This window comes from Oncorhynchus nerka, linkage group LG17 (genome assembly GCF_034236695.1).
Source record: "Oncorhynchus nerka isolate Pitt River linkage group LG17, Oner_Uvic_2.0, whole genome shotgun sequence".
NCBI classification, from domain to species: Eukaryota; Metazoa; Chordata; class Actinopteri; order Salmoniformes; family Salmonidae; genus Oncorhynchus; species Oncorhynchus nerka.
In genome coordinates this window covers 524,789-543,695 of record NC_088412.1, presented here as the reverse complement: position 1 = coordinate 543,695, position 18,907 = coordinate 524,789, and the positions used below count along the sequence as shown (strand labels likewise).

The window sequence follows — 18,907 nt, the reverse complement described above, 5'->3', positions numbered from 1 at the left end:
TCCACATTGACTCTGTACCGGTACCCCTGTATATAGCCTCCACATTGACTCTGTACCGGTGCCCCCTGTATACTAGCCTCCACGTTGACTCTGTGCCGGTACCCCTGTATACAGCCTCCACATTGACTCTGTGCCGTGCACCCCTGTCATACAGCCTCCACATTGACTCTGTGCCGGTGCCCCTGCATATAGCCTCCACATTGGCTCTGTGCCGTCTATCCCCCTGTATACAGCCTCCACATTGACTCTGTGCCGGTACCCCTGTATATAGCCTCCACATTGACTCTGTACCGGTACCCCTGTATATAGCCTCCACATTGACTCTGTACCGGTGCCCCCTGTGATACAGCCTCCACATTGACTCTGTACCGGTACCCCCTGTATACAGCCTCCACATTGACTCTGTACCGGTACCCCTGTATATAGCCTCCACATTGACTCTGTGCACCGGTACCCCTGTATATAGCCTCCACATTGACTCTGTGCCGGTACCCCCTGTATACAGCCTCCACATTGACTCTGTGCCGGTACCCCTGTGTATAAGCCTCACATTGACTCTGTACCGGTATCCCCTGTATATAGCCTCCACATTGACTCTGTACCAGTGCCCCTGCAGTATATGCCTCCACATTGACTCTGTGCCGGTACCCCCTGTATATAGTCTCACACATTGGACTCTGTTACCAGTACCCCCTGTATATAGCCTCCACATTGACTCTGTGCCGGTACCCCTGTATATAGCCTCCACATTGACTCTGTACCGGTACCCCCTGTGTATAGCCTCCACATTGACTCTGTACCGGTACACCCCTGTATATAGCCTCCGCGTTGACTCTGTACCGGTACCCCCTGTATACAGCCTCCACATTGACTCTGTACGGTACCCCTCTGTATATAGTCTCCACATTGACTCTGTGCCAGTACCCCTGTATATAGCCTCCACATTGACTCTGTACCGGTACCCCCTGTATATAGCCTCCACATTGACTCTGTACCGGTACCCCCTGTATATGGCTCACATTGACTCTGTACAATTTTTACTGTATATGTACCCACATTGACTCTGTGCAGTGCCCCCTGTATATAGCTCACATTGACTCTGTGCAGTTTGCCCCCTGTATATAACCTCCACACTGACTCTGTGCAGGTCACCCCCTGTGTATATAGCCTCCACGTTGACTCTGTGCGGTACCCCCCTGTATATAGCCCTCCACACATTGACTCTGTACGGTACCTGTATATAGCCCCTGTATAGCCTGCCCCCATATAGCCTATTGACTCTGTGCAGTTGCCCCCCTGTATATAGCCTCCACATTGACTCTGTACCGGTACACACCCTGTATATAGCCTCCACATTGACTCTGTCGTACCCCCTTATTACCGTTATTTACAGCTGCTGTTTCATTATTTTATTTACTTTTTATTTCTTGTTTTTTTACTTAACTCTTATTTTCTTAAAATTGCATTGTTGGTTAAGGGCTTGAAAGTAAGCATTTCACTAAGGTCTACCTGTTGTATTCAGCATTTCACTAAGGTCTACCTATTTGTATTCAGCATTTCACTGAGTCTACCTGTTGTATTCAGCATTTCACTAAAGAGTCTACCTGTTGTATTCAGCATTTCACTAAGGTCTACCTGTTGTATTTATCATTTTCACTAAGGTCCTGTTGTATTCATCATTTCACTAGGGTCTACCTGTTGTATTCAGCATTTCACTAAGGGTCTACCTGTTGTATTCAGCATTTCACTAAGGTCTACCTGTTGTTGTATTCAGCATTTCACTAAGGTCTACCTGTTGTTGTATTCAGCATTTCACTAAGGTCTACCTGTTGTTGTATTCAGCATTTCACTAAGGTCTACCTGTTGTATTTATAATTTCACTAAGGTCTACCTGTTGTATTCAGCATTTCACTAAGGTCTACTACACCTGTTGTATTCAGCATTTCACTAAGGGTCTACCTGTTGTATTCAGCATTTCACTAAGGTCTACTACACCTGTTGTATTCAGCATTTCACTAAGGCCTACCTGTTGTATTCAGCATTTCACTAAGGTCTACCTGTTGTATTCAGCATTTCACTGAGGTCTACCTGTTGTATTCAGCATTTCACTAATGGTCTAGCTGTTGTATTCAGCATTTCACTAAGGTCTACCTGTTGTATTCAGCATTTCACTAAGATCTACCTGTTGTATTCAGCATTTCACTGAGGTCTACCTGTTGTATTCAGCATTTCACTAAGGGTCTACCTGTTGTATTCAGCATTTCACTAATGGTCTAGCTGTTGTATTCAGCATTTCACTAATGGTCTAGCTGTTGTATTCAGTATTTCACTAAGGTCTAGCTGTTGTATTCAGCATTTCACTAAGGTCTACCTGTTGTATTCAGCATTTCACTAAGGTCTACCTGTTGTATTCAGCATTTCACTAAGGTCTACCTGTTGTATTCAGCATTTCACTAAGGTCTACTACACCTGTTGTATTCAGCATTTCACTAATGGTCTACCTGTTGTATTTATCATTTCACTAAGGGTCTACCTGTTGTATTTATCATTTCACTAAGGGTCTACCTGTTGTATTTATCATTTCACTAAGGGTCTACCTGTTGTATTTATCATTTCACTAAGGGTCTACCTGTTGTATTCAGCATTTCACTAATGGTCTACCTGTTGTATTTAGCATTTCACTAATGGTCTACCTGTTGTATTCAGCATTTCACTAATGGTCTACCTGTTGTATTCAGCATTTCACTAATGGTCTACCTGTTGTATTTTGCATTTCACTGAGGTCTACCTGTTGTATTCAGCATTTCACTAATGGTCTACCTGTTGTATTCAGCATTTCACTAAGGTCTACTACACCTGTTGTATTCAGCATTTCACTAATGGTCTACCTGTTGTATTCAGCATTTCACTAAGGTCTACCTGTTGTTGTATTCAGCATTTCACTAAGGTCTACCTGTTGTTGTATTCAGCATTTCACTAAGGTCTACCTGTTGTTGTATTCAGCATTTCACTAAGGTCTACTACACCTGTTGTATTCAGCATTTCACTAAGGCCTACCTGTTGTATTCAGCATTTCACTAAGGTCTACCTGTTGTATTCAGCATTTCACTGAGGTCTACCTGTTGTATTCAGCATTTCACTAAGGGTCTACCTGTTGTATTCAGCATTTCACTAATGGTCTACCTGTTGTATTCAGCATTTCACTAATGGTCTACCTGTTGTATTCAGCATTTCACTAAGGTCTACCTGTTGTATTCAGCATTTCACTGAGGTCTACCTGTTGTATTCAGCATTTCACTAATGGTCTACCTGTTGTATTCAGCATTTCACTAATGGTCTACCTGTTGTATTTATCATTTCACTAAGGTCTACCTGTTGTATTCATCATTTCACTAAGGGTCTACCTGTTGTATTCAGCATTTCACTAAGGTCTACCTGTTGTATTCAGCATTTCACTAAGGGTCTACCTGTTGTATTCAGCATTTCACTAAGGGTCTACCTGTTGTATTCAGCATTTCACTAATGGTCTAGCTGTTGTACAGCATTTCACACTAGCTGTTGTATTCAGCATTTCACTAAGGTCTACCTGTTGTATTCAGCATTTCACTAAGATCTACCTGTTGTATTCAGCATTTCACTGAGGTCTACCTGTTGTATTCAGCATTTCACTAATGGTCTAGCTGTTGTATTCAGCATTTCACTAATGGTCTAGCTGTTGTATTCAGCATTTCACTAAGGTCTACCTGTTGTATTCAGCATTTCACTAAGATCTACCTGTTGTATTCAGCATTTCACTGAGGTCTACCTGTTGTATTCAGCATTTCACTAAGGTCTCTACACCTGTTGTATTCAGCATTTCACTGTCTACCTGGTATTCTCTAAGACCTACACCTGTTGTATTCAGCATTTCACTAATGGTCTACCCTCACTAAGGGTCCTGCCTGTTGTATTTATCATTTCACTGTAAGGTCTACCTGTTGTATTTATCATTTCACTGTAAGGGTCTACCTGTTGTATTCAGCATTTCACTAAGGTCTACCTGTTGTATTTAGCATTTCACTAAGGGTACTACCTGTTGTATTTTATCATTTCACTGTGAGGTCTACACCTGTTGTATTCGGCATTTTCACTGTAAGGTCTACTACACCTGTTGTATTCAGCATTTCACTAATGGTCTACCTGTTGTATTCAGCATTTCACTAAGGTCTACACTACACCTGTTGTATTCAGCATTTGCACCTAATGGGTCTACCTGTTGTATTCAGCATTTCACTAAGGTCTACCTACACCTGTTGTATTCAGCATTTCACTAAGGTCTACTACACCTGTTTGTATTCAGCATTTCACTGTAAGGTCTACCTGTTGTATTCAGCATTTCACTAAGGTCTACTACACCTGTTGTATTCAGCATTTCACTAAGGTCTACCACCTGTTGTATTCAGCATTTCACTGTAAGGTCTCTACACCTGTTGTATTCAGCATTTCACTGAGGTCTACTACACCTGTTGTATTCAGCATTTCACTGTAAGGTCTACCTGTTGTATTCAGCATTTCACTAAGGTCTCTACCTGTTGTATTCAGCATTTCACTAATGGTCTACACCTGTTGTATTCAGCATTTCACTAAGGTCTACCTGTTGTATTCAGCATTTCACTAAGGTCTACCTGTTGTATTCAGCATTTCACTAAGGTCTCTACCTGTTGTATTCAGCATTTCACTAAGGTCTACCTGTTGTATTCAGCATTTCACTAAGGTCTCTACCTGTTGTATTCATCATTTCACTAATGGTCTACTAGGTCACCTGTTGTATTCAGCATTTCACTGTAAGGTCTCTACCTGTTGTATTCAGCATTTCACTGTAAGGGTCTACTACACCCTGTTGTATTCAGGGCATTTCACTAAGGTCTACTACCTGTTGTATTCAGCATTTCACTAATGGTCTACACCTGTTTGTATTCAGCATTTCACTCAAGGTCTCTACCTGTTTATTCAGCATTTTTCACTGTCTACCTGTTGTATTCAGCATTTCACTTTCTACCTGTTGTATTCAGCATTTCACTAACCTCTACCTGTTGTATTCAGCATTTCACTAAGGTCTACCTGTTGTATTCAGCATTTCACTAATGGTCCTCTACACTCTGTTGTATTCAGCATTTCACTAAGGTCTACTACACCTGTTGTATTCAGTATTTTTCAAAGGTCTACCTGTTGTATTCAGCATTTCACTAAGGTCTCTACCTGCTGTATTCAGCATTTCACTAAGGGTCTACCTGTTGTATTCCAGCATTTCACTAAGGTCTACACCTGTTGTATTCAGCATTTCACTAAGGTCTACCTGTTGTATTCAGCATTTCACTAAGGTCTACCTGTTGTATTCAACATTTCATCAAGGTCTACCTGTTGTATTCAGCATTTCACTAAGGTCTACCTGTTGTATTCATTTCACTAAGGTCTACCTGTTGTATTCAGCATTTCACTAAGGTCTACCTGTTGTATTCAGCATTTCACTAAGGAGTCTACCTGTTGTATTCAGCATTTCACTAAGGGTCTACCTGTTGTATTCAGCATTTCACTAAGGGTCTACCTGTTGTATTTATCATTTCTTGATCCAATTTATCATTTAAGGTCTACCTGTTGTATTCATCATTTCACTAAGGTCTACCTGTTGTATTCCAGCATTTCACTAAGGTCTACCTGTTGTATTTCAGCATTTCACTAGGTCTACCTGTTGTATTCATCATTTCACTAAGGTCTACCTGTTGTATTCAGCATTTCACTAAGGTCTCTACACCTGTTGTATTCAGCATTTCACTAAGGTCTACTACACCTGTTGTATTCAGCATTTCACTGAGGTCTACTACACCTGTTGTATTCATCATTTCACTAAGGTCTACCTGTTGTATTCAGCATTTCACTAAGGTCTACCTGTTGTATTCAGCATTTCACTAAGGGTCTACCTGTTGTATTCATCATTTCACTAAGGGTCTACCTGTTGTATTCAGCATTTCACTAAGGTCTACTACACCTGTTGTATTCAGCATTTCACTAAGGTCTACCTGTTGTATTCAGCATTTCACTAAGGTCTACCTGTTGTATTCAGCATTTCACTAAGGTCTACCTGTTGTATTCAGCATTTCACTAAGGTCTACCTGTTGTATTCAGCATTTCACTAAGGTCTACCTGTTGTATTCAGCATTTCACTAAGGTCTACCTGTTGTATTCAGCATTTCACTGAGGTCTACCTGTTGTATTCAGCATTTCACTAAGGTCTACCTGTTGTATTCAGCATTTCACTAAGGGTCTACCTGTTGTATTCAGCATTTCACTAATGGTCTACACCTGTTGTATTCAGCATTTCACTAAGGTCTACCTGTTGTATTCAGCATTTTCACTAGGTCTACCTGTTGTATTCAGCATTTCACTAAGGTCTACACCTGTTGTATTCAGCATTTCACTAAGGTCTACCTGTTGTATTCAGCATTTCACTAAGGTCTCTACACCTGTTGTATTCAGCATTTCACTACCTGGTCTCCCATTTCACTAAGGTCTACCTGTTGTATTCATCATTTCACTAAGGGTCTACCTGTTGTATTCAGCATTTCACTGAGGGTCTACCTGTTGTATTCAGGTCTACTAAAGGTCTACACCTGTTCAGGCCCAGCATTTCACAAGGTCTACCTGTTGTATTCATCATTTCACTAAGGCCTCTACCTGTTGTATTCAGCATTTCACTAAGGGTCTACCTATTTGTATTCAGCATTTCACTAATGGTCTACACCTGTTGTATTCAGCATTTCACTAAGGTCTCTACCTGTTGTATTCAGCATTTCACTGAGGTCTACCTGTTGTATTCAGCATTTCACTAAGGTCTACCTGTTGTATTCAGCATTTCACTGAGGTCTACCTGTTGTATTCAGCATTTCACTGGGGTCTATTCAGCACCTGTTGTATTCAGCATTTCACTAATGCTCTACCTGTTGTATTCAGCATTTCACTAAGGGTCTACCTGTTGTATTCAGCATTTCACTAAGGTCTACTACACCTGTTGTATTCAGCATTTCACTAAGGTCTACCTGTTGTATTCAGCATTTCACTAAGGTCTACCTGTTGTATTCAGCATTTCACTGAGGTCTACTACAGCATTTCTGTTGTATTCAGCATTTCACTAAGGTCTACTATTTCACCTGTTGTATTCAGCATTTCACTCAGTAGGTCTACCTGTTTTCAGCATTTCACTAGGTCTACTACACCTGTTGTATTCATTTCACTACACCTGTTGTATTCAGCATTTCACTAAGGGTCTACCTGTTGTATTCAGCATTTCACTAAGGTCTACTACACCTGTTGTATTCAGCATTTCACTGAGGTCTACCTGTTGTATTCATCATTTCACTAAGGTCTACCTGTTGTATTTATCATTTCACTAAGGGTCTACACCTGTTGTATTCAGCATTTCACTGAGGTCTACCTGTTGTATTCAGCATTTCACTGTAAGGTCTACCTGTTGTATTCAGCATTTCACTGAGGTCTACTGCACCTGTTGTATTCAGCATTTCACTAAGGTCTACCTGTTGTACACTGTTTCACTGAGGTCTACCTGTTGTATTCAGCATTTCACTGAGTCTACTACACCTGTTGTATTCAGCATTTCACTAAGGGTCTACACCTGTTGTATTCGGCATTTCACTGTAAGGTCTACTACACCTGTTGTATTCAGCATTTCACTGTAAGGTCTACTACATTGTATTCATCATTTCACTGTAAGGTCTCTACCTGTTGTATTCAGCATTTCACTGTGAGGTCTACTACACCTGTTGTATTCATCATTTCACTGAGGGTCTACCTGTTGTATTCAGCATTTCACTGAGGTCTACCTGTTGTATTCAGCATTTCCTGAGGTCTACTACACCTGTTGTATTCAGCATTTCACTGTAAGGTCTCTACCTGTTGTATTCAGCATTTCACTGTGAGGTCTCTACCTGTTGTATTCAGCATTTCACTAAGGTCTACTACACCTGTTGTATTCAGCATTTCACTGGGTCTACTACACCTGTTGTATTCAGCATTTCACTGTAAGGTCTACTACACCTGTTTCAGCATTTTCACACAGGAGTCTACTAGCCATTTCAGCATTTCACTGTAAGGTCTACTACACCTGTTGTATTCAGCATTTCACTGTAAGGTCTACTACACCTGTTGTATTCAGCATTTCACTGAGGGTCTACTACACCTGTTGTATTCAGCATTTCACTGGGGTCTACACCTGGTCATTTCACTGAGGTCTACCTGTTGTATTCAGCATTTCACTGAGGTCTACCTGTTGTATTCAGCATTTCACTGAGGTCTACCTGTTGTATTCAGCATTTCACTGAGGTCTACCTGTTGTATTCAGCATTTCACTGAGGTCTACCTGTTGTATTCAGCATTTCACTAAGGTCTACTACACCTGTTGTATTCAGCATTTCACTGAGGTCTACTACACCTGTTGTATTCAGCATTTCACTGAGGTCTACTACACCTGTTGTATTCAGCATTTCACTGAGGTCTACTACACCTGTTGTATTCAGCATTTCACTGAGGTCTACTACACCTGTTGTATTCAGCATTTCACTGAGGTCTACTACACCTGTTGTATTCAGCATTTCACTGAGGTCTACTACACCTGTTGTATTCAGCATTTCACTGAGGTCTACTACACCTGTTGTATTCAGCATTTCACTGAGGTCTACCTGTTGTTTTCGGTGCATGTGTCAAATAAGATTTGATTTGATTCACACACTAGTTTTATCTTCCTCTCCTCCTTCATATCCCAGAAACCGAGAGAGTCTCCAAGGTGACAGCTGTGCTGCTGAAGTCCCGGACAGGAGAGTTTGATCTGGAATCTATTCTGTTCCTGAAGCTCCGAGGTCTCGGTAAAATCAGATTACATCATTGTCACCTTGTAATCTAGCCAGAACCAGACGCTAGATAGGAGAGTTTGTTTGTTGTCGTCGTACTTTTTTGTTCTCTAGAATAGCACACAAGTCTCTCCAGCTTCATCATGAGCTTGTTGCCGACTTGATATTGTAGCTTCTTTGTCCTTTCGTTAAACACGTGGTGGTGTGTTACGTGTGTTTTCCAGGATAAGCTGATTGTTTTGTAATAAGAGGGCGTGTCCTATGATTTTCTGTTCTCCAGGGATCTATGATCTAGGCTGTATCGGGGACTGTATAAATCTGGAGAGACTGGATCTGTCTGGTAACAACATCACTAACCTGGCGCCACTCTCTTCTCTGAGACTACTACAGATACTCAATGTGTCAGCCAACAGGATCTCTAACTTAGGTACGGAGTTTTACAATACACAACTGCATGTGAAACGGTCACGGGATGCGCTCCTTCACTGTTTCCATTGTGCTGTTATAGTACAAGTCAAGTGTGACGGTGTGGGAATGTCAGGTTGATGGCCCGCTGTGATGGTTTAAAGATGAAATCCACATTAGGGGAAACAGCGCGACTGGTCGCCCTAACGCCTTTTTGTTTTGTTTTACGAACTGAGGTGTTGTAATATCCCAAACGAACATGGCGGTTTCTCCAGTAAATGTTTTTATGTTTTGTCTGCTTCCAGAAGACATTTCCTGCTGTGACAGTTTACAGAGCCTAAATGTGGCTGGGAACCTCATATCCAGGTAAATATGTATTTACTATTTACAGTACTGTGAGAACGGTGTAGGCCTGATAAGTGTAGGCCTGATAAGTGGTGATAATACCAGGTCTAATAACAGGTCTAATACCAGGTCTAATAACAGGTCTAATACCAGGTCTAATAACAGGTCTAATACCAGGTCTAATACCAGGTCTAATACCAGGTCTAATACCAGGTCTAATACCAGGTCTAATACCAGGTCTAATACCAGGTCTAATTACAGGTCTAATACCAGTGTAGGTCTAATACCAGGTCTTATAACAGGTCTAATAACAGGTCTAATAACAGGTCTAATACCAGGTCTAATTACAGGTCTAATACCAGGTCTAATAACAGGTCTAATACCAGGTCTAATACCAGGTCTAATACCAGGTCTAATACCAGGTCTAATTACAGGTCTAATTACAGGTCTAATAACAGGTCTTATAACAGGTCTAATAACAGTGTGGGTCTAATAACAGGTCTAATACCAGGTCTAATAACAGGTCTAATACCAGGTCTAATAACAGGTCTAATTACAGGTCTAATTACAGGTCTAATTACAGGTCTAATAACAGGTCTAATAACAGGTCTAATAACAGGTCTAATAACAGGTCTAATAACAGGTCTAATACCAGTGTGGGTCTAATAACAGGTCTAATACCGGGTCTAATACCGGGTCTAATACCAGGTCTAATACCAGGTCTAATAACAGGTCTAATAACAGGTCTAATTACAGGTCTAATTACAGGTCTAATTACAGGTCTAATAACAGGTCTAATAACAGGTCTAAAACCAGGTCTAATACCAGGTCTAATACCAGGTCTAATACCAGGTCTAATAACAGGTCTAATAACAGGTCTAATACCAGGTCTAATAACAGTGTAGGTCTAATAACAGTGTAGGTCTAATAACAGTGTAGGTCTAATAACAGTGTAGGTCTAATAACAGGTCTAATACCAGGTCTAATAACAGGTCTAATAACAGGTCTAATAACAGTGTAGGTCTAATACCAGGTCTAATAACAGTGTAGGTCTAATAACAGGTCTAATAACAGGTCTAATAACAGGTCTTATAACAGGTCTAATAACAGTGTAGGTCTAATACCAGGTCTAATACCAGGTCTAATACCAGTGTAGGTCTAATAACAGGTCTAATAACAGGTCTTATAACAGGTCTAATACCAGGTCTAATAACAGTGTAGGTCTAATAACAGGTCTAATACCAGTGTAGGTCTAATAACAGGTCTAATACCAGTGTAGGTCTAATAACAGGTCTAATAACAGGTCTAATTACAGGTCTAATAACAGGTCTAATACCAGTGTGGGTCTAATAACAGGTCTAATAACAGGTCTTATAACAGGTCTAATACCAGGTCTAATAACAGTGTAGGTCTAATACCAGGTCTAATACCAGGTCTAATACCAGGTCTAATACCAGTGTAGGTCTAATAACAGGTCTAATAACAGGTCTTATAACAGGTCTAATACCAGTGTAGGTCTAATAACAGGTCTAATACCAGGTCTAATACCAGGTCTAATAACAGGTCTAATAACAGGTCTAATAACAGGTCTAATACCAGGTCTAATACCAGGTCTAATACCAGGTCTAATAACAGGTCTAATAACAGGTCTAATACCAGGTCTAATAACAGGTCTAATACCAGTGTAGGTCTAATAACAGGTCTAATACCAGGTCTAATACCAGGTCTAATACCAGGTCTTATAACAGGTCTAATACCAGGTCTAATAACAGGTCTAATAACAGGTCTAATAACAGGTCTAATACCAGGTCTAATACCAGTGTAGGTCTAATAACAGGTCTAATAACAGGTCTAATACCAGGTCTAATACCAGGTCTAATAACAGGTCTAATAACAGGTCTAATACCAGGTCTAATACCAGGTCTAATACCAGGTCTAATAACAGGTCTAATAACAGGTCTAATAACAGGTCTAATACCAGGTCTAATTACAGGTCTAATAACAGGTCTAATACCAGTGTGGGTCTAATTACAGGTCTAATAACAGGTCTAATTACAGGTCTAATAACAGGTCTAATAACAGGTCTAATACCAGGTCTAATAACAGGTCTAATACCAGTGTAGGTCTAATAACAGGTCTAATAACAGGTCTAATTACAGGTCTAATTACAGGTCTAATAACAGGTCTAATACCAGGTCTAATAACAGGTCTAATAACAGGTCTAATAACAGGTCTAATACCAGGTCTAATAACAGGTCTAATACCAGGTCTAATAACAGGTCTAATAACAGGTCTAATACCAGGTCTAATACCAGGTCTAATAACAGGTCTAATACCAGGTCTAATAACAGGTCTAATACCAGGTCTAATAACAGGTCTAATAACAGGTCTAATAACAGGTCTAATTACAGGTCTAATACCAGTGTAGGTCTAATAACAGGTCTTATAACAGGTCTAATAACAGGTCTTATAACAGGTCTAATTACAGGTCTAATACCAGGTCTAATACCAGGTCTTATAACAGGTCTAATAACAGGTCTAATAACAGGTCTAATACCAGGTCTAATACCAGTGTGGGTCTAATAACAGGTCTAATAACAGGTCTAATACCAGGTCTAATAACAGGTCTAATACCAGGTCTAATACCAGGTCTAATAACAGGTCTAATACCAGGTCTAATAACAGGTCTAATACCAGTGTGGGTCTAATTACAGGTCTAATAACAGGTCTAATAACAGGTCTAATAACAGGTCTAATAACAGGTCTAATAACAGGTCTAATACCAGTGTAGGTCTAATAACAGGTCTAATAACAGGTATAATTACAGGTCTAATAACAGGTCTAATACCAGGTCTAATAACAGGTCTAATAACAGGTCTAATAACAGGTCTAATAACAGGTCTAATACCAGGTCTAATAACAGGTCTAATAACAGGTCTAATACCAGGTCTAATACCAGGTCTAATAACAGGTCTAATACCAGGTCTAATTCCAGGTCTAATACCAGGTCTAATACCAGGTCTAATAACAGGTCTAATAACAGGTCTAATAACAGGTCTAATTACAGGTCTAATAACAAGTCTAATACCAGTGTAGGTCTAATAACAGGTCTTATAACAGGTCTAATAACAGGTCTTATAACAGGTCTAATAACAGGTCTTATAACAGGTCTAATTACAGGTCTAATACCAGGTCTAATACCAGGTCTTATAACAGGTCTAATAACAGGTCTAATAACAGGTCTAATACCAGTGTGGGTCTAATAACAGGTCTAATAACAGGTCTAATAACAGGTCTAATACCAGGTCTAATACCAGGTCTAATAACAGGTCTAATAACAGGTCTAATACCAGGTCTTATAACAGGTCTTATAACAGGTCTAATAACAGGTCTAATAACAGGTCTAATAACAGGTCTAATACCAGGTCTAATACCAGGTCTAATACCAGGTCTAATAACAGGTCTAATAACAGGTCTAATAACAGGTCTAATACCAGTGCAGGTCTAATAACAGGTCTAATAACAGGTCTAATAACAGGTCTAATACCAGGTCTAATACCAGTGTAGGTCTAATAACAGGTCTAATACCAGTGTAGGTCTAATACCAGGTCTAATACCAGGTCTAATAACAGGTCTAATAACAGGTCTAATAACAGGTCTAATAACAGGTCTAATAACAGGTCTAATTACAGGTCTAATAACAGGTCTAATAACAGGTCTAATAACAGGTCTAATACCAGTGTAGGTCTAATACCAGGTCTAATACCAGGTCTAATAACAGGTCTAATAACAGGTCTAATAACAGGTCTTATAACAGGTCTAATACCAGGTCTAATAACAGGTCTTATAACAGGTCTAATAACAGGTCTAATAACAGGTCTAATACCAGTGTAGGTCTAATAACAGGTCTAATACCAGGTCTAATACCAGGTCTAATACCAGGTCTAATACCAGGTCTAATAACAGGTCTAATAACAGGTCTTATAACAGGTCTAATAACAGGTCTAATACCAGGTCTAATACCAGGTCTAATACCAGGTCTAATAACAGGTCTAATACCAGGTCTAATAACAGGTCTAATACCAGGTCTAATACCAGTGTAGGTCTAATACCAGTGTAGGTCTAATACCAGTGTAGGTCTAATAACAGGTCTAATAACAGGTCTAATAACAGGTCTTATAACAGGTCTAATTACAGGTCTAATACCAGGTCTAATACCAGGTCTAATACCAGGTCTAATACCAGGTCTAATACCAGGTCTAATACCAGTGTAGGTCTAATAACAGGTCTAATAACAGGTCTAATAACAGGTCTAATACCAGGTCTAATAACAGGTCTAATAACAGGTCTAATAACAGGTCTAATACCAGGTCTAATAACAGGTCTTATAACAGGTCTTATAACAGGTCTAATAGCAGGTCTAATAACAGGTCTAATACCAGGTCTAATACCAGTGTGGGTCTAATAACAGGTCTAATACCAGGTCTAATAACAGGTCTAATACCAGTGTAGGTCTAATAACAGGTCTAATAACAGGTCTAATACCAGGTCTAATAACAGGTCTAATACCAGGTCTAATACCAGGTCTTATAACAGGTCTTATAACAGGTCTAATAACAGGTCTAATAACAGGTCTAATAACAGGTCTAATACCAGGTCTTATAACAGGTCTAATACCAGGTCTAATAACAGGTCTAATAACAGGTCTAATAACAGGTCTAATACCAGGTCTAATACCAGGTCTAATACCAGGTCTAATAACAGGTCTAATAACAGGTCTAATAACAGGTCTAATACCAGGTCTAATAACAGGTCTAATACCAGTGTAGGTCTAATAACAGGTCTAATACCAGTGTAGGTCTAATAACAGGTCTAATACCAGGTCTAATACCAGGTCTAATACCAGGTCTTATAACAGGTCTAATACCAGGTCTAATAACAGGTCTAATAACAGGTCTAATAACAGGTCTAATAACAGGTCTAATACCAGGTCTAATACCAGTGTAGGTCTAATAACAGGTCTAATACCAGGTCTAATACCAGGTCTAATACCAGGTCTTATAACAGGTCTAATACCAGGTCTAATACCAGGTCTAATAACAGGTCTAATAACAGGTCTAATACCAGGTCTAATAACAGGTCTAATACCAGGTCTAATTACAGGTCTAATAACAGGTCTAATACCAGTGTGGGTCTAATTACAGGTCTAATAACAGGTCTAATAACAGGTCTAATTACAGGTCTAATAACAGGTCTAATAACAGGTCTAATAACAGGTCTAATACCAGGTCTAATAACAGGTCTAATACCAGTGTAGGTCTAATAACAGGTCTAATAACAGGTCTAATTACAGGTCTAATAACAGGTCTAATACCAGGTCTAATAACAGGTCTAATAACAGGTCTAATAACAGGTCTAATAACAGGTCTAATAACAGGTCTAATACCAGGTCTAATAACAGGTCTAATACCATGTCTAATACCAGGTCTAATACCAGGTCTAATACCAGGTCTAATACCAGGTCTAATAACAGGTCTAATACCAGGTCTAATAACAGGTCTAATAACAGGTCTAATTACAGGTCTAATACCAGTGTAGGTCTAATAACAGGTCTTATAACAGGTCTAATAACAGGTCTTATAACAGGTCTAATAACAGGTCTTATAACAGGTCTAATACCAGGTCTAATACCAGGTCTTATAACAGGTCTAATAACAGGTCTAATAACAGGTCTAATACCAGGTCTAATACCAGTGTGGGTCTAATAACAGGTCTAATAACAGGTCTAATACCAGGTCTAATAACAGGTCTAATACCAGGTCTAATACCAGGTCTAATAACAGGTCTAATACCAGGTCTAATTACAGGTCTAATAACAGGTCTAATACCAGTGTGGGTCTAATTACAGGTCTAATAACAGGTCTAATAACAGGTCTAATTACAGGTCTAATAACAGGTCTAATAACAGGTCTAATAACAGGTCTAATAACAGGTCTAATAACAGGTCTAATACCAGTGTAGGTCTAATAACAGGTCTAATAACAGGTATAATTACAGGTCTAATAACAGGTCTAATACCAGGTCTAATAACAGGTCTAATAACAGGTCTAATAACAGGTCTAATAACAGGTCTAATACCAGGTCTAATAACAGGTCTAATACCAGGTCTAATAACAGGTCTAATAACAGGTCTAATAACAGGTCTAATACCAGGTCTAATACCAGGTCTAATACCAGGTCTAATACCAGGTCTAATACCAGGTCTAATAACAGGTCTAATAACAGGTCTAATAACAGGTCTAATACCAGGTCTTATAACAGGTCTAATAACAGGTCTAATAACAGGTCTAATACCAGTGTGGGTCTAATAACAGGTCTAATAACAGGTCTAATACCAGGTCTAATAACAGGTCTAATACCAGGTCTAATACCAGGTCTAATACCAGGTCTAATAACAGGTCTAATAACAGGTCTAATAACAGGTCTAATACCAGTGTAGGTCTAATAACAGGTCTAATACCAGGTCTAATACCAGGTCTAATACCAGGTCTAATAACAGGTCTAATAACAGGTCTAATAACAGGTCTAATAACAGGTCTAATACCAGTGCAGGTCTAATAACAGGTCTAATACCAGGTCTAATAACAGGTCTAATACCAGGTCTAATTACAGGTCTAATAACAGGTCTAATACCAGGTCTAATAACAGGTCTAATAACAGGTCTAATACCAGGTCTAATACCAGTGTAGGTCTAATAACAGGTCTAATACCAGTGTAGGTCTAATACCAGGTCTAATACCAGGTCTAATACCAGGTCTAATAACAGGTCTAATAACAGGTCTAATAACAGGTCTAATACCAGGTCTAATAACAGGTCTAATAACAGGTCTAATAACAGGTCTAATAACAGGTCTAATTACAGGTCTAATTACAGGTCTAATAACAGGTCTAATAACAGGTCTAATACCAGTGTAGGTCTAATACCAGGTCTAATAACAGGTCTAATAACAGGTCTAATAACAGGTCTAATAACAGGTCTTATAACAGGTCTAATACCAGGTCTAATAACAGGTCTTATAACAGGTCTAATACCAGGTCTAATACCAGTGTAGGTCTAATAACAGGTCTAATACCAGGTCTAATACCAGGTCTAATACCAGGTCTAATACCAGGTCTAATAACAGGTCTAATAACAGGTCTTATAACAGGTCTAATAACAGGTCTAATACCAGGTCTAATACCAGGTCTAATAACAGGTCTAATAACAGGTCTAATAACAGGTCTAATACCAGGTCTAATACCAGGTCTAATAACAGGTCTAATACCAGGTCTAATACCAGTGTAGGTCTAATACCAGTGTAGGTCTAATACCAGTGTAGGTCTAATACCAGTGTAGGTCTAATAACAGGTCTAATAACAGGTCTTATAACAGGTCTAATTACAGGTCTAATACCAGGTCTAATAACAGGTCTAATACCAGGTCTAATAACAGGTCTAATACCAGGTCTAATAACAGGTCTAATACCAGGTCTAATACCAGTGTAGGTCTAATAACAGGTCTAATAACAGGTCTAATACCAGGTCTAATAACAGGTCTAATACCAGGTCTAATAACAGGTCTAATACCAGGTCTAATAACAGGTCTTATAACAGGTCTTATAACAGGTCTAATAGCAGGTCTAATAACAGGTCTAATACCAGGTCTAATACCAGTGTGGGTCTAATAACAGGTCTAATACCAGGTCTAATAACAGGTCTAATACCAGTGTAGGTCTAATAACAGGTCTAATACCAGGTCTAATACCAGGTCTAATAACAGGTCTAATACCAGGTCTTATAACAGGTCTTATAACAGGTCTTATAACAGGTCTAATAGCAGGTCTAATAGCAGGTCTAATACCAGGTCTAATACCAGTGTGGGTCTAATAACAGGTCTAATACCAGGTCTAATAACAGGTCTAATACCAGGTCTAATACCAGTGTAGGTCTAATAACAGGTCTAATAACAGGTCTAATAACAGGTCTAATACCAGTGTAGGTCTAATAACAGGTCTAATAACAGGTCTAATAACAGTGTAGGTCTAATACCAGGTCTAATACCAGGTCTAATACCAGGTCTAATAACAGGTCTAATAACAGGTCTAATAACAGGTCTAATACCAGGTCTAATAACAGGTCTTATAACAGGTCTAATAGCAGGTCTAATAACAGGTCTAATACCAGTGTGGGTCTAATAACAGGTCTAATACCAGGTCTAATAACAGGTCTAATACCAGGTCTAATACCAGGTCTAATAACAGGTCTAATAACAGGTCTAATAACAGGTCTAATACCAGTGTAGGTCTAATAACAGGTCTAATAACAGGTCTAATAACAGTGTAGGTCTTATAACAGGTCTTATAACAGGTCTAATTACAGGTCTAATACCAGTGTAGGTCTAATACCAGGTCTAATACCAGGTCTAATACCAGGTCTTATAACAGGTCTAATACCAGGTCTAATAACAGGTCTTATAACAGTGTAGGTCTAATACCAGGTCTAATACCAGGTCTAATACCAGGTCTAATTACAGGTCTAATAACAGGTCTAATAACAGGTCTAATAACAGGTCTTATAACAGGTCTAATACCAGGTCTAATAACAGGTCTTATAACAGTGTAGGTCTAATACCAGGTCTAATACCAGGTCTAATACCAGGTCTAATACCAGGTCTAATACCAGGTCTAATAACAGGTCTAATAACAGGTCTAATACCAGGTCTAATAACAGGTCTAATACCAGTGTAGGTCTAATACCAGGTCTAATACCAGGTCTAATAACAGGTCTAATACCAGTGTAGGTCTAATAACAGGTCTAATAACAGGTCTAATAACAGTGTAGGTCTAATACCAGGTCTAATACCAGGTCTAATACCAGGTCTAATACCAGGTCTAATAACAGGTCTAATACCAGTGTAGGTCTAATACCAGGTCTAATACCAGGTCTAATAACAGGTCTAATACCAGTGTAGGTCTAATAACAGGTCTAATAACAGGTCTAATAACAGGTCTAATAACAGGTCTAATTACAGGTCTAATAACAGGTCTAATACCAGTGTAGGTCTAATAACAGGTCTAATAACAGGTCTAATAACAGGTCTAATAACAGGTCTAATTACAGGTCTAATAACAGGTCTAATAACAGGTCTAATACCAGTGTAGGTCTAATAACAGGTCTAATAACAGGTCTAATAACAGGTCTAATAACAGGTCTAATTACAG

At 39.2% G+C, this 18,907-nt stretch overlaps 1 protein-coding gene across 3 annotated transcripts in view; it reads left to right on the top strand.

Annotated features, from left to right (window-relative positions):
• Positions 1-18,907, top strand: part of lrrc61 (leucine rich repeat containing 61) — a 199,770-nt gene that overhangs the window by 163,028 nt on the left and 17,835 nt on the right. Inside the window, exons 2-4 of one of the 3 annotated variants that reach the window (XM_065002810.1) lie at positions 8,814-8,912; positions 9,178-9,324; positions 9,611-9,668. In XM_065002810.1, coding sequence (XP_064858882.1) covers positions 8,814-8,912; positions 9,178-9,324; positions 9,611-9,668 — 304 coding nt within the window. Of the gene's footprint in view, positions 1-8,813; positions 8,913-9,177; positions 9,325-9,607; positions 9,669-18,907 lie in introns of all 3 variants that reach the window. The other 2 variants (XM_065002811.1, XM_065002809.1) reach the window with 2 other exon arrangements.